Source organism: Corvus moneduloides, chromosome 24 (genome assembly GCF_009650955.1).
Source record: "Corvus moneduloides isolate bCorMon1 chromosome 24, bCorMon1.pri, whole genome shotgun sequence".
Classification (NCBI taxonomy): Eukaryota; Metazoa; Chordata; class Aves; order Passeriformes; family Corvidae; genus Corvus; species Corvus moneduloides.
In genome coordinates this window covers 5,055,084-5,077,443 of record NC_045499.1, presented here as the reverse complement: position 1 = coordinate 5,077,443, position 22,360 = coordinate 5,055,084, and the positions used below count along the sequence as shown (strand labels likewise).

General features: G+C 63.8%; 1 protein-coding gene across 1 annotated transcript; it reads left to right on the top strand.

The window, feature by feature from the left end:
- On the top strand, positions 1-22,245 carry PIK3C2B (phosphatidylinositol-4-phosphate 3-kinase catalytic subunit type 2 beta). Its single transcript, XM_032132807.1, has 33 exons — positions 1-38; positions 3,262-4,188; positions 5,064-5,164; positions 5,283-5,437; positions 5,518-5,638; positions 8,296-8,407; positions 8,496-8,575; positions 10,482-10,545; positions 10,979-11,125; positions 11,394-11,427; positions 12,411-12,606; positions 14,855-14,977; positions 15,729-15,896; positions 16,187-16,298; positions 16,388-16,530; positions 17,209-17,397; positions 17,489-17,582; positions 17,657-17,751; positions 17,853-18,033; positions 18,305-18,412; positions 18,502-18,594; positions 18,714-18,843; positions 19,038-19,174; positions 19,286-19,455; positions 19,728-19,884; positions 19,975-20,084; positions 20,171-20,372; positions 20,460-20,584; positions 20,661-20,778; positions 20,945-21,026; positions 21,116-21,222; positions 21,306-21,434; positions 21,509-22,245. Exons 2-33 carry the CDS (start codon positions 3,316-3,318, stop codon positions 21,695-21,697), a joined length of 4,845 nt encoding a protein of 1,614 aa, XP_031988698.1. The 5' UTR covers positions 1-38; positions 3,262-3,315; the 3' UTR covers positions 21,698-22,245.
- Positions 22,246-22,360: the final 115 nt, after the last annotated feature.

The window sequence follows — 22,360 nt, the reverse complement described above, 5'->3', positions numbered from 1 at the left end:
CCCGGCCCCGCCGCCGCCGCCGCAGCCGCTCGGAGCAGGTAGGGCCGCGCCGGGGGGCGGAGGGAGCGGGGGGGAGCGGGGGGCTCCGCTCGGCTCGTCCCGGGGTTTCCCCGCTCAAAAAATGATCTTTTATTTATAAGTATAGGTCTGTGTATCCATAATTTCCCCTCCCGGCGGAGATGCGGGACCCGCTCGCGTTCTCGGCGCTTTCCAAAAGCTGCGGCTCAGCTTGGGGCTGCTCCAGAGCACCGGGAACCCCAAAAGCGGGGGGGGAGGGAACGCGGGGCTGCCCCTTCCCGGGGCACCCTGTGGGATCGGGGGTCTTGGAATGTCCCCTCAGGCCGGGGGGAGCGGGAATTTGGGGGGGGTTGGATGAGCGGAACAATGAAATGGTGCCCGAGGAACGGCGAAGTTGGTGCTGGGGAAAGAGGACAGGGGTGCGGGGGGGTCCTGTCCCCTCCCGGCGCAGGGGGAGGGACAGGGATGGGGACAGGGATGGGGACACGGGGATAGAAATAGGGAAGGGATGGGGCCGGGGGTCACAGAATCCTAGAATGGTCGTAAGGGACCTTAAAGACCCTTTAAGGGGTCGTTCCAACCCCCCTGCCCTGGGCAGGGATGCCACCCTCTGGATGGGGACAGGGGCAGGGACAGGGACAGGGACAGGGACAGGCCAGCCGTGGTGTGAGGCCGAACAGGGTCGGCTCATCCCAGCCCTAAAACCCCACGGTTTTAGGGGCAGGAAGCTCTTGTGAGGATGCTGGGAGGAATCTGGGATCCCTGTGCTCCTGCAGGACAGTCCTGCGGATCCCAAAGCTGCGGGAATGCTCCTGGATAACAAATTCCAGAGGTTTGGGAGCTGCTACCCTGGAGCGAGGGAGCTCCATGGGCTCCCGGCAGCCGCTCGTGTGTGTGAGGCCGACCACGGCTGGGATTGTTCCCGGGATCTGGGCCGGGCTCAGCAAACACCAGCGTGACCAGGAAAATCAATCCTTGCTTCCCAGAGCAGGAGAGACAGGATAACAGGGAGCTGTGGGGTGAGGGAACGTTCCTGGAGCCCGGATCCCCCAGGAAAACCAATCCTTCCTTCCCAAAGAGGGAGGAACAGGGTGACAGCGAGCTGTGGGGTGAGGGAACCCGCCTATCCCGGATTTCCCAGGATAACCGCCCCATCCAGGCACCTGCCCCACCTCCTCGCCTCCGGAGCACCCTCCTAAATTCCAGAGGGAGGCTGGGGAGAGGATCCAGAGGATCCAGAGGATCCAGAGGACCGGCCGTTCCAGCCCTTCCCTTCCAGCCCTGCAGCCGGGCGTTCCTCGCCTGCTGCAGCAGGAGCAGGTGCTCCGTGTGGGAGCGTTGCCGGGATGCACTGGGATTCACCGGGATTCACCGGGATTCACCGGGATGTGCCAGCCGGAGCACAGGGATACCCCGGGATGGGAAGGGCTGTGCAAGGCCGGGGGGCTGCAAAGGCTTGGGGGTCCCTGCAGGGAGCAGCAGCAGCATTCCCAGCCCCATCCCGCTTTTCCATGCCTGTGTCCGGCCTGTGCCTGCGGCGTGTCCTTGGGATGTGGCTCTCTTCCACGGCACGGGAATCCTGCGGGATGAGCACCCTGAAAGGGCTGGGGGTGCACCCCGGGATGATCCCTGTGCTCCCTGCACCCCCAGGATGATCCATGGCCTCCCTGCATCCCCGGGATGATGATCCCTGTCCTCCCCACATCCCTGGATGATGATCCATGTCCTCCTTGCATCCCGGGAGCAGCTGGCTCCGGGAGAGGAGCCCCATGGCAACAGGGAAAGGGCTGGAGCATTTTCCATGGATACAGCAGCGGGATCCATCCCCCGGGGCCGCCCCGGAGCGCCGGGCAGAGAGGGCTATCCCAAATCCTGCCGCTGCTTCCCAGCGCATCCCGGGATGCTTCCCGAGCTGTGCTTCTCATGGATCAGCTCTCCGGGGCGGTTTTGGGGCGGTTTTGGGACGTTTTTGGAGTGGTTTAGGGGTGGTTTTGGAGTGGTCTTGGGGTGGCTTTGAGGCGGTTTTGGGGTGTTTTTGGGGCTGCAGCCCCTCCTGTCCCTGTGCCCCTCCTGCCCCCTGTGCCACCGGCGCCGGGTGGGTGGCAGGGAGGAAGCCGAGATTTGCATAGGACACGGGTGGTGGCAGCGGGGACAGCGCGACGCCACCCCCAGCGTCCCCCTGGGGGTCCCCCGGAGCCCTGGCCCTGGTTGGGGGCTGGGGTGGGGCGGTGAGTGATTCCGAAAGTCCGTGGGTGGGACACGGCGACAGGCGAGCATCAGCTCCCGCTCCCGCACCAGCACTTGAAGGGCGATTTTGGGGCTCTTCCATGGGGTTCTCCCAATCCTTGCTCCTTGTGCTGCCCCAGCTGGGAAGGGAAGGGGCTGAGCCGCCCGCTCGGATGTCCCCAGCCCTGGTGACATCCCCTGGTGGCAGCAGGAGCCCTCAGCGTGGCTTTTCTCCAGCTGCTGTTGGCTCTGTGGGGTCGAACGTGCTTCCCACCCCATTCCCGTGGCAATTCCAGCCCCACCGAGCTCCAGCGGGATGCAGATGTTTGTCTTGGAGCCGAGCGCGGAGCTGTGGCTTTGTCAGCCACGAAATTCCGTTCGGAGTTTGTTGCTTTTGGGTTAAAAGTGGATTTTCCTCTGTTCCCCTTCCAAAAACCCGGCGCTGCCAGCTTTTGGGATTTCTGCTTTTCCAGGAAAAGCTCACAGCTGCCAGCAGGGCCCGGAATGCCAGGGAAGGGAACATTCCCAGCCTCTCAGCCCCCCGGAGTCGTTTTTTCCAGCTGAAAGCACCAAAATCCCTGGATGAGCCGGTGCTGGGGGGCCGAGAGGGACCGGGAACGGCACAAATCCTGCGGGAGTTGTGGAGCTCATTAGGAGCCATCTGGTCCTACAGAGCCTGGGGCCAGGGGGGCCTCTTGTAGGGTGGGGAGGGGGTGACAGGTCTGGGGGGGTGACAAAAACCCCACAGGGCTGGGAGGGGACAGCGGGGATCGGCCGGGACTGGCCTGGGGGCAGCAGGGATCGGCCTGGGGACAGCAGGGGGGGTGAGGGTGCCCATCCATCAGTCCCTCACCTTTCCCTATACCCAGGGTATTCCCAGACATCCATGGGCTGCCCACCCGTTCATCCCCACCTTTCCCTATTCCCAGTGCCCATCCATCAATCCCCCACCTTTCCCTATTCCCAGACACCCGTGGGCTGCCCATCCATTAACCCCTCGCCTTTCCCGGTTCCCAGGAGGCCGGAGCAGCAGGATGCCGTTCTCCTGACCCTGATCCCGATCCCGGCAGGATGTCGGGCCCTGGCGAGCACTGGCCGGCGCTGGAGTCGGTGGGGCTGAGCCGCAAGGAGCTGGCGTTGGCCGAGGCGCTGCAGATGGAATACGACGCCTTATCCCGAATCCGCCAGGACAAGGAGGAGAGCCGGGCCAGGAAGGAGCAGCCCCAGGAGCGTTCCCTCATCTCCTGGGACGACCCCGCTGACAGGAACGGCTGCGGGGACAGGAACATCAAAGCGGCGCGGGGGCTCTCCGGCTCCGACCCCGCGCTCAGCTACAACGTCCCCGCTGTCCCCGAGGGTCCCCAAGCGCCGCCCGGGCCCAGCCCTCCCCGGCCGGACCCGCAGCCCTGGCGGAAGGGCCCCCTGAGCGGGGATTACCTGTTCATCCTCGAGGGCTCACAGCGCGATTTCCTCGGGGAGCCCCTCAACGGCTCCGGGCCCCACGACGGCGGCGGTTCCCCCAAAAAGCTCTCGCCGCCGCCGCTGCCCCCCCGGCACCCGCTGTGGGGCTGTCCCGAGGGCGGCCAGCGCTCGGGGAAGGCGTCCCCGCTGTCCCCCAAGGGCCAGGGCCAGCCCAGGGACATCAACATGTTCTCGGTGGCGCAGGACAAGCTTTTGGGGCGCCGCATCTCCCAGGAGGATCCCTACGGCGTGGACGCCATCACCTGCCTCAACCTCAAGTCCACCTACGAGTCCGAGGTGCTGCGGGAAAATTCCCGGGGCTGGAAGGAAGGCAGGAGCATCCTGGAGAAGGAATCCAGCGGGAAGCCGGTGGCACGGAGCAAGACCATGCCCCCGCAGGTGCCCCCGCGGACCTACGGACCCCGCTCGGGCAGCAGGAAGAACCTGGCGCCCAACAAGAACCGCAGGATCTCCGTGGAGCCGGTGAGAGGCTTCCCTTGCTGGCCTTGGAATTGGGGTGGGAAAGGAGCTGGGAATTCAGTGCTGGGATGTCCTGGAGCTGCGTGTCCTTCACTCCGGGCGGGTTGTCCTTGTCCCACCCTCGTGGCTCCTTGGAATGTTGTGTGGGATGTGGGAAGAGGTGTCCGAGCATAGAGACATCCCATGAGCCAGCCCTGCCCAGAACCCCGAAACTGGAGGTCCCATGGGCCAGACCCTGGAACGCCCACGGCAGGGGCAGAATTCCAGCTGTGGCACAGCAGAGCAGGGGATAAAAGCCAGGAAAAGTCCCCTTCCTCAGGGACCTGGGCTCACTCACCGGGTCACTCATGGCTCTCCAAGTGCCAGAACCTCATTAGGAAAGAGAATTAAAATCTCCTGGAGCAGCCGCGGCATTCCCAGCTCCTCCCGGGAGCCCTTCCCGGGTTGATCGCTGTGACAGAGCCGCCTTTGTCCCCAGCAGGACAGTGACAGAACCCCGGGGACCCCCCTGGCACGGCGGTGCCACCTGCCCTGGGTGGGGACAGCAGCGGGCAGCGTCCCCTGCGGCACCCCCACGGCCTGGGGACAGTCCCTGCCCATCCTGCTGCTCCTCAGCTCCATCCCTGCGGGATATCCCTGGAAATGGCCACTTTTGGGAGGGCTCTGGGGGTCTCCCAGCCATGGGTAAGGGGCCCAAACCCCCCCTGTGCTGGCCACATCCCCCACGCCACTGCAGGGCCACCTCTGTCCCCTCCGCGGTGGCCCTGGGGTGGCACAGGCTGCTCCAGCGGGTGGTCCGGTGGTCCCCATGGGGGTGGGCTTCAGGCTGGACCCCCGGGGGTGGCCCCCAGCTGACGGGCTCGTGTCCTGCCCCCCAGGTGGCCCCCCGGCCGCACTCCTTGGCCAACGGCTACGAGCTCTTCGAGGTGTCCGAGGAGCGGGATGAGGAGGTGGCCGCGTTCTGTCACATGCTGGACGTGTGAGTACCCAAAAAAGGCAAACCCCCCGCCCAAAACGGGTGAATTTGGGGGGCGGGGGGGGGAGGACAACCCCCCCACAAATCCAGCAGGATCCCCGATCCATCCCCGATTCCTCAGGCTGCGCTCCAGCTCCGGCAGCACGGATTATTCCGGGACGGGCCTGGTGTGGAACGCCGTGAACCTGAGCCCGGAGCAGCTGGGCCACGGCGTCAGCCTGAAGGTGACAGTGATGTGTGACAGCCTCAGGGAGCCCCTCACCTTCACCTGCGACTGTGAGTGCGATCCAAGCCCCCAGGAAAAGCTGGAATCCCGGCATTCCCGCCATTCCCAGCGTTCCCACCGTTCCCCACAGGCTCCTCCACCGTGGACCTGCTCATTTACCAGGCCCTGTGCTACACCCATGACGAGCTCCACGCCGTGGACGTCGAGGATTTCCTGCTCAAAATCTGCGGCCTGGAGGAATTCCTGCAGAAGTGAGTGGCTGTGGATAATGGAGGGGGGAGAAAAAACGGGGAAAATCCATCCCAGGCACTCCAGGGCTGATCCCGGAGAGCACAGCAGGAGCTTCTCCGCTCTTCTTCCTGCCTCTGGAGCCTCTCCTGCCAAAAGCGGCGTGTTGGGAATGTGGCTCCCGGCGGCAGGGTGTCGGTCAGGCTGATCCCCACGCGCCTGGAAAACGGGCTGGGAAGCTGGGAGCTGCCAAAAATGCTTTTTGGAGGAGAATTCCTAAAAGCCGTGTCAGGAAGCGGAGCCCGGCTTCTCCCAGCCCTGGATAAATCCCAGGAGAAGGAGGGAGAGGGATGCGGGATTTCAGGAACACCCGGGCAGTGCCAGGGATGGGCAAAGGGGATCCCATCCCTCCTTCCCTCCTGCCTTTCCTGGAGGAATTCTGCCTTTCCAGAGGGTTTGGAGGTTGGGGAGAGTTCTCTGTGGAGGGAGAAGCAGCAGCTGCGGCATTCCCGGCCTTTCCCGGGGCTGGAGCCAGCTGCTGCCGCTGGAGAGCTGCCCCTGGAGCCAGCCCTGCTGCGGGAATTGGGACCTAAAGGGACGGATGGGAATGGCTTGGGATCGGGAGAGGCTTTTGAGGGAGCCCAGAGCTGCTCCCGGCACCCCAAGGGGCTGCAGGGCCACCAAAAGAGGATTCAGGGCCATCCCAAGGGATTTCAGAGCCACCCAAAAGGGGCTTCGGGGCCACCAAAAGGAGCTTCAGGGCCACCTCGAGAGGCTTCAGGGCCACCTCAAGGGGTTTTGGGGCCACCCAGAGGGGATTCAGGGCCACCCCGAGGGGCTGTTCCCAAGGGTGCTGAGCCCTTGTGATGCCAAACAGCCCCATCCACGTGTGTCCAGCTGTGTCCAGCTGTGTCCAGGCAGGCACAGCAGCCCTGGGGCTCTCAGAGCTGCCAGGGCCGGATCCATCCAGCTGTGGGATGGCATTCCCAAAGGGATGAACCCCATTTTCTAGTGGGGAGCAGCCCCCTGGGCACGGAGCAGACCCCACGGGACATTTCCCGGTATCTCCCGGGGCCCTCAGGGTTCTCTGGGAAAGCTCCGGGACACAAAGCCCCTTTTGTGGCCGATCTTTTCTTCCCACATCTTCCCGTGGCCCAGGAGATGCTGGAAGTGCCAAAACCCTCCCTGCGGAGCTGGGCAGGCGCTGGAGCTCTGCTCGGCATCCCGAGCCGCTGTCACGGGATTCCCGTGGGATTTATCCAGGGCTCCACCAGCTCCTTCCGCCCGGAGCCAGCAAAGGAAGCGGGGCTGGAGGGGTCCTGCTCCAGGGAGGCTTCCCCGGGGGATCAGGATGTCACTCCCTGCTCCAGGGTTTTCCCTGCCATTCCCAGCTCCAGGGTTCACCCCAATCCCACTCTCAGAGCATCCTCCAGCCCCTCAGATTCCCACAGATCACTGGAGTGGGTCCTGCTCCAGATCCACTTCCCACACCAGTGGGATCAGGATTCCTGCTTTAAGGTTCCCACCGTCATTCCCAGCTCCAGGGTTCACCCCAATCCCACTCTCAGAGCAGCCTCCAGCCCCTCAAATCCATGCTCTGCTTCCCATGGATCGCTGCAGGGGTCTCGCTGCAGGGGTGCTTCCCACACCAGTGGGATCAGCCTGTCATTCCCAGCTCCAGGATTCCCTCTGTCATTCCCAGCTCCAGGGTTCTCCCTGTCATTCCCAGCTCCAGAGTTCTTTTCCCTGTCATTCCCAGCTCCAGGGCTCACCCCGATCCCGCTCAGAGCATCCTCCAGCCCCACAGATCCATGCCCTGCTTCCCACACACTTCTGGAGTGGGTCCTGCTCCAGATCCACTTCCCACGCCAGTGGGATCAGGATGTCATTCCCAGCTCCAGGGTTCTCCCTGTCATTCCCAGCTCCAGGATTCCCTCTGTCATTCCCAGCTCCAGGGTTCTCCCTGTCATTCCCAGCTCCAGAGTTCTTTCTACCTGTCATTCCCAGCTCCAGGGCTCACCCCAATCCCACTCTCAGAGCATCCTCCAGCCCCACAGATCCATGCCCTGCTTCCCACAGCTCCCTGGGCAGGTCCTGGCGGGCTGGGCTCCTCCACGCCCAGCTCCGGCGCCAGGCCCGGCTCTGGAGGGGAAGGAGGGAAAACAATTCCTCATTCTCTGGGTTTCCTGGTGCCACAAAGGTCCCTGCGCAGGCAGGGCGGCCGCCCTGAGCTCTGGCCAAGGCTGCCTGGGTGTGGGATATTGGAATGGGGTATTCCAGGCAGGATTTGGGGGCATCCAGGCAGGATCTTGGCGTGTGGGATGAGCGTGTGGGGCTCTCCCTGCATGTTGGATATCCACGAGCACACCCAGCCCCGCAGGAAGTTCAGCCTCGCTGGGAGCCCCAGCCAAGACTGCCTGGCCATGGAATTTTGGGATGAGGCGCCCCAGGAGGGATTTTGGGACACTCCAGATGGGATTTTGGGGTGTGGGATGAACCTGTGGGGCTCTCCCTGCATTCTGGGAAGCCAAGAGTTCACCCAGCCCTGCAGGAAGTTCGGCCTCGCTGTGAACCCATCCCAAGGCTGCCTGGCTGTGGGATTTCGGGATGGGGCACCCCAGGAGGGATTTTGGGATGGGATTTTGGGGTGTGGGCTGAGCCTGTGCCCTTATCCCTGCAGCAAACACGCCCTGGGCAGCCACGAGCACATCCAGCACTGCAGGAAGTTCGACATCGACATCCGGCTGCAGCTGCTGAGGAGGAGGGGGGTGCGCAGTGACCTGGCCCGCACGGTGGGTGTGGGACACTGGGGGGGTCAGCGGGGTCAGTGCCACCTCCCTGCGGCCGGAGCGGCCCCGCTCAGCCTCTGTGTGTCCCCAGGCCAGCGATGACCAGAGCCCCTCCACCCTCAACCACTACATCCACCTGCAGGAGCGGCCCATCAAGCAGACCATCAGCAGGTACGGCCGGGGGACACGGTGGCACCGTCCCTGAGGGCACACGGTGGCACTGTCCCCAGAGGGCACACGGTGGCACCGTCCCCAGGGGGCACACGGTGGCACTGTCCCCAGAGGGCACACGGTGGCACTGTCCCCAGAGGGCACACGGTGGCACCGTCCCTGAGGGCACACGGTGTCACTGTCCCAAGGGCACACGGTGTCACTGTCCCCAGGGGCACACGGTGTCACTGTCCCAGGGGGGCACACGGTGTCACTGTCCCAGGGGCACACGGTGGCACTGTCCCAAGGGCACACGGTGTCACTGTCCCCAGGGGCACACGGTGGCACTGTCCCCAAGGGCACACGGTGGCACTGTCCCCAGAGGCACACGGTGTCACTGTCCCCAGGGGCACACGGTGTCACTGTCCCCAGAGGGCACACGGTGGCACTGTCCCAAGGGCACACGGTGTCACTGTCCCCAGAGGCACACGGTGTCACTGTCCCCAGAGGGCACACGGTGGCACTGTCCCAAGGGCACACGGTGTCACTGTCCCCAGGGGGGCACACGGTGTCACTGTCCCCAGAGGGCACACGGTGGCACTGTCCCCAGAGGGCACACGGTGTCACTGTCCCAAGGGTACACGGTGTCACTGTCCCCAGGGGCACCCGGTGTCACTGTCCTGGGGGGCACACGGTGTCACTGTCCCAAGGGTACACGGTGTCACTGTCCCCAGGGGCACACGGTGTCACTGTCCCAAGGGTACACGGTGTCACTGTCCCCAGAGGGCACACGGTGTCACTGTCCCCAGGGGCACACGGTGTCACTGTCCCAAGGGTACACGGTGTCACTGTCCCCAGAGGCACACGGTGTCACTGTCCCCAGGGGCACACGGTGTCACTGTCCCAGGGGGCACACGGTGGCACTGTCCCCAGGGGCACACGGTGTCACTGTCCCCAAGGGCACACGGTGGCACTGTCCCCAGGGGCACACGGTGTCACTGTCCCAGGGGGCACACGGTGGCACTGTCCCCAGGGGCACACGGTGTCACTGTCCCCAAGGGCACACGGTGGCACTGTCCCCAGGGGCACACGGTGTCACTGTCCCAGGGGGCACACGGTGGCACTGTCCCCAGGGGCACATGGTGGCACTGTCCCAGGGGAGCACACGGTGGCACTGTCCCCAGGGGCACACGGTGGCACCGTCCTAGGGGCACATGGTGGCACCGTCCCAGGGGCACACGGTGGCACCGTCCCCAGGGGCACACGGTGTCACTGTCCCCAGAGGGCACACGGTGGCACTGTCCCAAGGGCACACGGTGTCACTGTCCCCAGAGGGCACACGGTGTCACTGTCCCAAGGGCACACGGTGTCACTGTCCCAGGGGGGCACACGGTGTCACTGTCCCCAAGGGCACACGGTGTCACTGTCCCCAGAGGGCACACGGTGTCACTGTCCCAGGGGGGCACACGGTGTCACTGTCCCCAGGGGCACATGGTGTCACTGTCCCCAGAGGGCACACGGTGTCACTGTCCCAAGGGCACACGGTGTCACTGTCCCAGGGGGGCACACGGTGTCACTGTCCCCAAGGGCACACGGTGTCACTGTCCCCAGAGGGCACACGGTGTCACTGTCCCAAGGGCACACGGTGTCACTGTCCCAGGGGGGCACACGGTGTCACTGTCCCCAAGGGCACACGGTGTCACTGTCCCCAGGGGCACACGGTGGCACTGTCCCAAGGGCACACGGTGTCACTGTCCCCAGAGGGCACACGGTGTCACTGTCCCAAGGGCACACGGTGGCACTGTCCCCAGAGGCACACGGTGTCACTGTCCCAGGGGCACGCGGTGTCACTGTCCTGGGGGGCACACGGTGGCACTGTCCCCAAGTGTGCCCCGGCCAGGGCTGAGCGCTGTCCCCTGTCCCCCAGGCAGGCCCTGAGCCTCCTCTTCGACACCTTCCACAACGAGCTGGACGCTTTCCTGGCGGCCGAGGTGAGGGCAGGGATGGACGGGGGCGGTTTTGGGGTCACTTGGGGGTCACTTTGCCTTTGGGGTGGGTTCTTTTCTCTTTTGCTTGTGGGATTTTAAGGGTGTGTCAGAGAAAGGAATCCTGGAATATCCCAGATCCATAAGGATTATCAATTCCAACCCCTGGCCCTGCCCAGACACCCCAAAATCTATGCACCCCTGGGAGTGTTGTCCTGGAGCGCTGGCAGCTTCAGGGCCGTGCCCATTTTTTGGGGAGCCTCTCTGGTGCCCCACCACCCTCCAGGGCAAAACCTTTCCCAAAAATCCACCTAAAAAGAGCAGAAAATCAGGAAAACCGAGGCACAAACTCCGCTCCCAGTGCCGGGGGTGTGCCAGGGACCAGCCCTGCCCCCTCGGCTGCTGTGGGGTCCCACTCCAGCCCCTCTGCCCCTTCCAGGGAGATTTCCCGCTGAAGGCCGAGCGGGTGATCCAGTCGGTCATGGCCATCTGCAACGCCCTGGCGGCCGTGGAATCCCAGGAAATCACCACAGCCCTCAACCAGATGCCGCCCTGCCCGTCCCGCATGCAGCCCAAAATCCAGAAGGTGAGCGAGGGGCACCTGCAGGGCTCGGCCAGGAGCTGGGAGGGGGGAAAAAAAATTGTCACATCTGGCTCCATTCCCTCCTTTCTCCTCATGGAAAATCCCAGAATAACCGGGAGCAGGCCTGGATCTGGCAGCTCGGGGTGGTTATGTAAAATCCGCCTTGGCAGCGCCAGGCTGGAGCTCAGGGGGTTTTCTTGTGGGTTTTCTCTTTTTTTTTTCTTTTTTTTTTGTGGTTTTGTTTTGTTTTTTGGTTTTTTTCCCTCCACAGGATCCAAATGTTCTGGCCAAGAGGGAAAATCGAGGTATTTCTCTTCTCCTGCTCCCCCTTTCTGGGCTCAAGTTCGTGGTGCTTTTCATCTTCAAACCCCTCCTCCCCCTTCCATTCTCGAGGCCAAAAACGGGTTGGAAACTGGTCTGGTTGAGGAAAAAAAAAAAAAAGAGGATTTTGGGGGGTGTTGTTGCTCCTTGTGAGCTCCAAATGGGAAACTTGGGATTCCCCCTACTCCAAATGGGAAGTTTGGAATTCTCCCCATCGTTAATCCATCCCTGGGTGGGGGAAACCAGTGTGGGGGTCCCAAATCCAGATTTGAAGGAAGGATCCCTGAGGGACTGATGGATCCATGAGGGATTGATGGATCCATGAGGGACTGATGGATCCATGAGGGATTGATGGATCCATGAGGGACTGATGGATCCTTGAGGGATTTATGGATCCATGAGGGACTGATGGATCCATGAGGGACTGATGGATCCTTGAGGGATTTATGGATCCATAAGGGATTGATGGATCCATGAGGAACTGATGGATCCCTGAGGGACTGATGGATCCATGAAGAACTGATGGATTCTTGAGGGATTTATGGATCCATGAGGGACTGATGGATCCATGAGGAACTGATGGATCCTTGAGGGATTTAAGGATCCATGAGGCACTGATGGATCCATGAAGAACTGATGGATCCTTGAGGGATTGATGGATCCATGAGGGACTGATGGATCCATGAAGAACTGATGGATCCCTGAGGAACTGATGGATCCATAAGGGGTTGATGGATCCATAAGGGATTGATGGATCCATGAGGGATTGATGGATCCATGAGGGACTGATGGATCCATAAGGGATTGATGGATCCATGAGGGATTGACGGATCCATGAGGAACTGATGGATCCATAAGGGATTGACGGATCCATGAGTAACTGATGGATCCCTGAGGAACTGATGGATCCATGAGGGATTGACGGATCCCTGAGGGCCTGATGGATCCCTGTCCGTGTTTCCCGCAGAGAGGATCGTGGAGAGCCTCACGGCCGCCATCCTCAACCTGGTGGAGCTCTACTGCAGCACCTTCAACGCCGACTTCCAGACGGCCGCGCCCGGGAGCCGCGAGCTGGGGGTGGCCCAGGAGGCGCGGCTGCTCAGCTGTCCCCTGTCCTTCACCGTCTACGCCACCCACCGCATCCCCATCACCTGGGCCGCCAGGTACGGGGCTCACCTGGGTGAAATCCTCCCTTCCGAGTCGTGTTTCTATCCAAGGGATTCCCAGGAATGTTGGGAATAAGGGGTGAGACACCCCCCCAAGTGTCCCGGGTCGGGATTGAAGGGAAGGAGCGGTGGTAAAATCGGGATGTTCTGAGTGGGGAGGGTGCGTGAAAGGCGCCGAGGGTGTGGCAGGGAAGGGTTGTGAACCGTGGGATATCCTGAGTGCGGAGGAAGCATCAATTCCAGCTCCTGGGATTCCCCAAGGTCCCGCAGCGTGCCTGGGAATGCCGGCACTGGGACACCCCAAAATCCCAGCATGTTCCTGGGAAAGCTGGCACTGGGACACCCCAAAATCCCAGCATGTTCCTGGGAATGCCGGCACTGGGATACCTCAAAATCCCAGCATGTTCCTGGGAATGCCGGCACTGGGACACCCCAAAATCCCAGCATGTGCCTGGGAATGCTGGCACTGGGACACCCCAAAATCCCACAGCGTGCCTGGGAATGCTGGCACTGGGACACCCCAAAATCCCACAGCGTGCCTGGGAATGCTGGCACTGGGACACCCCAAAATCCCACTGTGTGCCTGGGAATGCCGGCACTGGGACACCCCAAAATCCCAGCATGTTCCTGGGAAAGCTGGCACTGGGACACCCCAAAATCCCAGCATGTTCCTGGGAATGCCGGCACTGGGATACCTCAAAATCCCAGCATGTTCCTGGGAATGCCGGCACTGGGACACCCCAAAATCCCAGCATGTGCCTGGGAATGCTGGCACTGGGACACCCCAAAATCCCACAGCGTGCCTGGGAATGCTGGCACTGGGACACCCCAAAATCCCACTGTGTGCCTGGGAATGCCGGCACTGGGACACCCCAAAATCCCACAGCGTGCCTGGGAATGCTGGCACTGGGACACCCCAAAATCCCACTGTGTGCCTGGGAATGCTGGCACTGGGACACCCCAAAATCCCACTGTGTGCCTGGGAATGCCGGCACTGGGACACCCCAAAATCCCAGCATGTTCCTGGGAATGCTGGCACTGGGACACCCCAAAATCCCAGCATGTGCCTGGGAATGCTGGCACTGGGACACCCCAAAATCCCAGCATGTTCCTGGGAATGCTGGCACTGGGACACCCCAAAATCCCAGCATGTTCCTGGGAATGCTGGCACTGGGACACCTCAAAATCCCAGCATGTGCCTGGGAATGCCGGCACTGGGACACCCCAAAATCCCAGTATATTCCTGGGAATGCCGGCACTGGGACACCCCAAAATCCCAGTATATTCCTGGGAATGCCGGCACTGGGACACCCCAAAATCCCAGCATGTGCCTGGGAATGCTGGCACTGGGACACCTCAAAATCCCAGCATGTGCCTGGGAATGCTGGCACTGGGACACCTCAAAATCCCAGCATGTGCCTGGGAATGCTGGCACTGGGACACCCCAAAATCCCAGCATGTTCCTGGGAATGCCGGCACTGGGACACCCCAAAATCCCAGTATATTCCTGGGAATGCCGGCACTGGGACACCCCAAAATCCCAGCATGTGCCTGGGAATGCCGGCACTGGGACACCCCAAAATCCCAGCATGTTCCTGGGAATGCCGGCACTGGGACACCCCAAAATCCCAGCATGTGCCTGGGAATGCTGGCACCGGGACGCCCCAAAACCCCCGGCTGCTCCCAGGATCGCTGGCACTGCCAGGCACGGTGGCATGTCACCGCCGCTCGGGCCGGGCTGGCTCATCCCGCACACCCCGGGGCCACCGGGGGGAGGTGACAGATGGCCCCACGCGGCGGCCCCGCGACAGCGGCGTGGCCCCTTTGTTCCGCTCCTCGGTGCCCGTGCCTGGCGCGGGGGGGACCGGGAGGGGACCGGGAGAGGACCGGGAAGGGGGGGGTTGGTGACAGCGGCGCCGGCAGAGCCGCCCCGCCGGGGACCCCTCGCCTTTGTCCTTGTCCTTAATGTATTCCCGTGGTGAGTGGCTCCGAACAAAGCCCGAGCCTGGGAAATGCCGCCAGCCCCTGACCCCCGCGCCCCCAGCCCTGCCCGGATTGTCGCTCGGCACCTGCCACATGGCACGGCCCCCCCGTGTGCCGGAATGCTCCGTGCCATATGGCGCTGGGGACACCGGGGCTGGGGGGGAGGAGGTGTCCCCGTTCTGCCCCCCTTTCCCACCCTCGGGGCAGGATTTAGGGGCTCCGGTGGCCCCACGCGGCTCATTTGGGGTTTTTTTTCCCGCAGTTATGAAGATTTCTACCTCTCGTGCTCCCTCAGCCATGGCGGGAAGGAGCTGTGCAGCCCCCTGCTCACCAGGAAGGCCCCCGTCCACAAATACCTCTTCCACCTCATCATTTGGGACCAGCAGTAAGGGCAGCACCCCGGCCCTGGGGTGGGCACGGGGGGCGCGGTGCCCGCCCACGCTGCCTTCCTCCTCCTCCTCATCCTCCTCCCCTGCTCCTCTCCGCGCCGGTTTTTGGGTGTTGGAAGCTTTGGTGTCATCCCTGGGAATAGCACCCGGATCTGCCCCCGCCCTGGGAAAGGGGATCTGCTCCCAAAATAGCGCCGGGAGCAGGCGGGGAGGCCGCGCTGAGCCCTCGCCACGCCTGGCATCTGCCTGGCATCCACAGCGGCCTGGGGAGGGGAGGTGGGGATGGGACGGGATAATTTTAGAAGGCGCCGGTGCCCCCAAGGACAGGCGCCCGGCGGGACGGCGGCGAGCAGAGCGATCCCGGGATCAATCCCCTTCCCGCGGGATGTAGCTGCCACCCCGGGCTCCCTGGGAGCGTCAGAGAGGAATCCCAACCCCGGGGTCCCACGCAGCACCCTCGGGGTGTGGGGCAAGGTCAGTGCCCGGCGGGGGCTCTCCGTGGAGGGCCCCGTTCCCTGCGGTCACCTTCCCGGGACGGAGAGCGTGGCCGGACTTCCCGGAGCTGGGACAGCACCAGCTGGCTGTCCCCAAACCTGCAGGGTGTCTGGCCATGGCATGGGACTTCCAGGGACACCCCGGTGCCAGCAGCAAAGGTCTCAGTGGGGCTGGGCTCTCCTGGGGCGTCCCAAGGAGGGGACTGGGAGAGCCCATCCCCGGCTCCCTGAGCCCTCAGCCTCTCTCCCGCAGGATCTGCTTCCCGGTCCAGGTGAACCGTCTGCCCCGGGAGACCCTGCTCAGTGTCACCCTGTTCGCCGTGCCCGTGCCACCCCCGGGCAGCTCCTCCGACGCCAACAAGCAGCGGCGGGTCCCCGAGGCCCTGGGCTGGGTCACCACCCCGCTCTTCAACTTCAGGCAGTACGTGGGGTGTGCCAGCAGCCTGGGCATGGCGAGGGGCTGGGCTGGCATCCCTGGGGGGGTGCAGGAGGGTCCCCAGTGCCATGGGGTCCCCAGAACCCTGGCCACAGCGAGGGGCTGGGCTGGCATCCCTGGGGGGGTGCAGGAGGGTCCTCAGCACCTTGGGGTCCCCAGCACCTCAGGGCCCCAGTGCTGTGGGGTCCCCAGTGCCTCAGTTCAGCACCGGCAGCGGTGCCACCCTCCTGCCCCAGCAGAGGGACCCCCCAGTGCCACCCTTTGTCCTCCCCCAGGGTCCTGACCTGCGGGCGGAAGCTCCTGGGCTTGTGGCCGGCGACTCAGGACAACTCCAGGGCCAGGTCGAGTGCCCCCAACTTCAACCAGCCCGACAGCGTCATCCTGCAGGTACCTCCTGGCATTCCAGAGGCACATTCCCCCCTCCCAAAGCTCCACGTGGGGGGTCCCCTCACCCTCTGCCTCTGCCCCTGCCCCAGATTGACTTCCCCACCTCGGCCTTCGAGGTGAAGTTCACCAACCCGCCTGCGGCCGAGTTCAGCCCCAGGTACGAGTTCGGCAGCCTGGGGGAGGAGGACCAGCGCCAGCTGCGGGAGGCCATGCAGAAAAAATCACTTTATTGGTAAATAAACCTGGGGGTGGCATTGTCCTGCTGGGGGGACACTGGTGACATCCCCCAGCACGCACAGGGGGTGTCCGAGGGTCTGATCCTCCCTCTGGGGCTGCAGCTGGAGTTTTCCAGAGCTGGGTGTTACCGGTTCTCCCGTGCTCTGCCCTCCCTGCTGTCCCTCTCCACGGGGACAGCTGACCAGTCCCTTGGCCAGCCTGGCACGGCCGAGCCGGCCGGAGTTGTCCGGGGGGCTCAGGTGTCAGCAGCTGAGCAAAGTGCGTGGGGTGCTCGGCCAGCGGGGCTGGCTCGGGGGTCCCTGGGCAGGGGGACAGCCAGGGACAGCTCAGTCCCCCCTGGGCACAGGGCCTTGGGTCCTGGCTGGTCCCCAGCAGTGTCCGGCTGTCCATCAGCCCCTCCTTTCCATGGGTAGGGCCATGAGGGGTTGCAGGGAGAGCTTGGGGGGGATTTACTGGGGTTCCAGTAAGTGGTGGGGGCAGAGGGGACACGCACCCCATCCTGCCACTCCCGTCCCATCCATGCGTTTTGGGGTCACAGGGATGCCACCTCCCCATCCTGCCATTCCCATCCCACCTATGTATGATGGGGACACAGGGGTGCCACCTGCCCACCCTCCCACCCCTATCCCACCCCGCCACGCCCTCCCTGACCCCTGTCCCCATGTCCCCGCAGGCTGACGGACGCAGACCGGCAGCGGCTCTGGGAGAAGCGCTGCCACTGCCACGCGTCCCCCGGCACCCTGCCCATGCTGCTGGCCAGTGCCCCCAGCTGGGACTGGGGCTGCCTGCCCGACATCTACGCCCTGCTCAGCCAATGGACCTCCATGAGCCACCAGGACGCTCTGGGGCTGCTGCACGCCACGTAAGCCACCCGTGGGTGGTGGGGACGATCCCATCCCATGTGGTGGTGGCGGGAGGGCACTGTCACCCCACGGGACATGTCCTGGCTGCAGGTTCCCGGACCAGGAGGTGAGGAGGACGGCCGTGCAGTGGATCGACTCCATCTCGGACACGGAGCTGCTGGATTACCTGCCCCAGCTGGTCCAGGTGCGTGGTGGCACCGGGATGTGCCACGGGGTGCCCGCCGGTGCCACCGTGCCCCGACACTGTCCCTGGCGCAGGCCCTGAAGTATGAGTGCTACCTGGACAGCCCCCTTGTGCGCTTCCTCATGAAGAGGGCGATCTGCGACCTGAAGATCACCCACTACTTCTTCTGGTGGGTTTGAGGGGCTCTGGAAGTGCCGGGGGGGACTCCCCACGTGTCCCCAAGCCAGGGGGCACCCTGAGCCCGGCCTGACCCCGCGTGTCCCTGAGCAGGCTGCTGAAGGACGGCCTCAAAGACTCCCAGTTCAGCATTCGGTACCAGTATCTACTGGCGGCGCTGCTGTGCTGCTGCGGGAAGGGGCTGCGCGAGGAGTTTGACCGGCAGTGCCTGTTGGTCAGCACGCTGGCCAGGCTGGCACAGCAGGTCCGGGATGCTGCCCCGTCCGCCCGCCAGGTGGGTGCCGGGGCGCCGGGAGGGGTACAGAGGGTGCTGGGTGTCAGTCCCCTGTCCCATCCCATGCCCACCTCGTGCCATGCCCATCCTATGCATGTCCATCCTATCCCGTGTCTGCCGTGCTTTTTGCCCGCTCTATCCCATGCCTACTCCATCCCATGCTAACCCTTTCTCATGCCCACCCCTCTCTCTCCCATCCCATTGCATCCCACTGCATCCCATCCCACCCTATCCCATCCCATGCCCACCCCACCCCATTCTCACCCCGCAGGGCATCCTGCGCGAGGGGCTGGAGGACGTGACGCAGTTCTTCAAGGCCCACGGCTCGTGCCGGCTGCCGCTCAGTCCCAGCCTGCTGGTGAAGGGCATCGTGCCCCGGGTGAGTGCCATCCCTGGGGGGCTCAGGGGGCTCCTCTGCCCGCTCCTCTGTGGCCCACCCTGACCAGCTGCCCCTCGCTCCCGCGGCAGGACTGCTCCTACTTCAACTCCAACGCCGTCCCGCTGAAGCTCTCCTTCCAGAACGTGGATCCACTCGGGGAGAACATCCGGGTCATCTTCAAGGTGAGCCTGGTGCCCTTGGCCATGCCCAAATCCTGCCCCAGCCCTCCGAGATCACCCATGCTGCTGGCTCTGCTGGCTCTCCCCTGGCTCTGACGGCTCTGGTGGCTCTTCCCCGGCAGTGTGGCGATGACCTGCGGCAGGACATGCTGACGCTGCAGATGATCCGCATCATGAACAAGATCTGGGTGCAGGAGGGGCTGGACATGCGCATGGTCATCTTCCGCTGCTTCTCCACCGGCCGCGGGCGAGGTGAGATGGAGTTTGGCTGTCCCCAAGGGTCACCAGGCTCCGGGTGGGGCTGGGGATGGCTCGGGACATCCTGGGGTCTGATCCCACCAGCCTATCCCTGTCAGGCAGTGGTGATGGGTGGGTTGGTGGCAAAGGGGGTCAGGGTCTCGCTGTTTGGGGTTGGAAGGGTCTCACCCCGCTGTCCTGGCCACCAGGCATGGTGGAGATGATCCCCAACGCCGAGACCCTGCGAAAAATCCAGGTGGAGCACGGCGTGACGGGCTCCTTCAAGGACCGGCCGCTGGCGGACTGGCTGCAGAAGCACAACCCCGAGGAGGACGAGTACGAGAAGGTGAGGGATAGTCCCAGCTCCTCGTGTCCCCCATTCCAGGGACCAGCCCCTCGCTTCCCATCACATCCATCCTTTCTCCACGCTTGTCCTTCCCTCCCTCCTTCCTCGCAGGCTGTGGAAAACTTCATCTACTCCTGCGCCGGCTGCTGTGTGGCCACCTACGTGCTGGGCATCTGTGACAGGCACAACGACAACATCATGCTCAAGACCACGGGCCACATGTTCCACATCGATTTCGGCCGGTTCCTGGGCCACGCCCAGATGTTCGGCAACATCAAGAGGTGAGAGAGGCCCCTGGGACCTCCTGCCCTCTTCCCTGTGGAGGGGGAAGTTCCCTGTCCTTGTCCTGGTGGTGGGTGACCTCTTCCTCTTCATGTCCTGGTGGTGGCTGACCTCTCCCTGTCCTTGTCCTGGTGGTGGGTGACCTCTTCCTCTCCACATCCTGGTGGTGGGTGACCTCTCCCTCTCCATGTCCCGGTGGTGGGTGACCTCTCCCTCTCCTCATCCTGACCCCCATCCCTGCTCACTTTGTGTCTCCTGTCCCTCGGCGCAGGGACCGGGCGCCATTTGTCTTCACCTCGGACATGGCGTACGTCATCAACGGCGGGGACAAGCCCTCCAGCCGCTTCCACGACTTCGTGGACCTGTGCTGCCAGGCCTACAACCTGATCCGCAAGCACACCCACCTCTTCCTCAACCTGCTGGGGCTGGTGAGAGCCGGGGGGGCCACAAAATTCCCCTCAGCATGGCACAGGGGTCCCTTTGTCCCCTGTCCTCATCCCTGTCCTCATCCCTGCCAGATGCTGTCCTGTGGCATCCCCGAGCTCTCCGACCTGGAGGACCTCAAGTACGTCTACGACGCGCTGAGGCCGCAGGACTCTGATGCCGATGCCACCACCTACTTCACCAGGTAGGGGCCATGTGTGGGTGACACAGCCGGAGCGGCTGGAGGCTCCCTCGGATGGTGGCACTGAGCACGCGGTGGCCTCATTGCAGGTTGATCGAGTCCAGCCTGGGCAGCGTGGCCACCAAGCTCAACTTCTTCATCCACAACCTGGCACAGATGAAGTTCACGGGCTCGGACGCCCGGCCCACGCTGTCCTTCGCCCCCCGCACGCACACCCTCAAAACGTCCGGCCGGATCCGCGACGTCTTTCTCTGCCGCCACGAGAGGGTCTTCAACCCCAGCAAGGGCTACGTGAGTGGGGACAGCTGGGGACAGGCCCAGGCTGCGCTCGGCGTGCCCCAGGTCCCCATCCCACGTCACAGCCCCACCTCTCTGCAGACCTACGTGGTGAAGGTGCAGCGGGACAGCCCGGGCGAGGTGACCTTCGTGCAGCGCACCTTCGAGGAGTTCCAGGAGCTGCACAACAAACTGCGCCTCCTCTTCCCCTCCTCGCTGCTGCCCAGGTACCCTTGCAGCCCCCCAGACCTCCAGGGGCCCCCCAGAGCCCCCCAGGACCACCCTGAGTGTCCGTCCCCGCAGCTTCCCCAGCCGGTTCGTCATCGGGCGCTCGCGGGGCGAGGCGGTGGCCGAGCGGCGCAAGGAGGAGCTCAACGGCTACATCTGGCACCTGATCCACGCCGCCCCCGAGGTGGCAGAGGTGGGGACATGGGGTTGGGGAGGTGGGGACAGCGCCAGGGCCACCAGCAAGGTGGGGAAACGCTTGGGGACAAAGCACCTTGTAAAGCATCGGCGCGTGCCCTGGTTTTGGATGGTGGGGTTGTTGTCACCGCTGTCACCACTGATGTCACCTCCTGGCCCCACAGTGTGACCTCATCTACACCTTCTTCCACCCCCTGCCCCGGGATGAGAAAGCAGCTGGAACCAACCCGACCCCGAAGCCGGCAGGTGGGGACGGGGTGATTTTGGGGGGTGATGGCAGGGGGTGACATCAGGGGTGTCCCATTCCATCCCATCCCTCCCGTCCTCCTCTCCAGACGCCACGTGGGCTCGATCCCTGGGCAAGGTCGGCGGGGAGGTGAAACTCTCCATCTCCTACAAGAACAACAAGCTCTTCATCATGGTGATGCACATCCGAGGGCTGGTAGGACCACGGCGCCCGTGGGAGCAGGGTGGGGGTCTGTCCCCATCCCTGCGCTCACGGGGTGTCCCCACTGTGCCCCACAGCCACCCCTGCAGGACGGCAACGACCCCGACCCCTACGTCAAGACCTACCTGCTGCCTGACCCCCAAAAAACCACCAAGAGGAAAACCAAAGTGGCCCGAAAAACCTGCAACCCCACCTACAACGAGATGGTAGGCGGGACGGGGACGGATTCGGGGCATCCCCGGGGACCGTGGCTGAGGGTTCGTCCCGTTGTGTCCCACAGCTGGTGTACGACGGGATCCCCCGGGGGGACCTGGAGCAGCGGGAGCTGCGGCTGAGTGTGCTGAGCGAGGAAGGCTTTTGGGAGAACATCCTGCTGGGCGAGGTGGGAATTCGCCTCCGGGACCTGGACCTGGCTCAGGAGAAGATGGGCTGGTTCGCCCTGGGCTCCCGCGGCCACGGCACCCTCTGAGTCCCCCCACCCCGGGAGCCCCGGGTGGTGTCCCCGAGGGGCACTGCCCAGGGGTCTCCTTTTTTAAGTTTACCTTGTGTCAAGGGAGCAACGCGGGGAGGGAGGGCCGGGGCGGAGCGTGGGGCGGTTCGGGGGTTATTTCTTCCTTTGGGATATCCGTATTTTAATTTTTTTTAAATAACGAGTAGCGTGAGCACCGGGGCACAGGGGAGGGGATGGTGGCACAGAGGGGTGGGGGTGGGGTGTGTGTGGACCCCCGCACCCTCCCCCCTCCACCCCAAGGAACCGGGCAATTCCCACCGCGGGGAATTCGCTCCCAAAGGAGAGCGGCGTGGCCGGGGTGCCCGTCCCGTGGGGTTGCCGGCCACCCTTCCTGTCCCCGTGCCCTGGGGACATCCGTGTCCTCCGCGCCTGCCACCCGGCCCCGGGGGCGGGCTTGGTGCCTGTGGTGCTTTGTTTACAGCGACAGCTCCGTAAACGGACGAAATGTTTCTCAGGATCGAGAATAATTAACTTTAACCTTTATATTAAAAGTTTTAAATATTAAATCTGGTGGCGATTGGGGCGGGGGGGCGGCGTGGCTTCTTAGGGGTGGGGGAGTTGGGAATCTCCTGCATTGGGACCCTCCGGTGTCGGGAGCCTCCTGGCTGGAGACGGGAATGG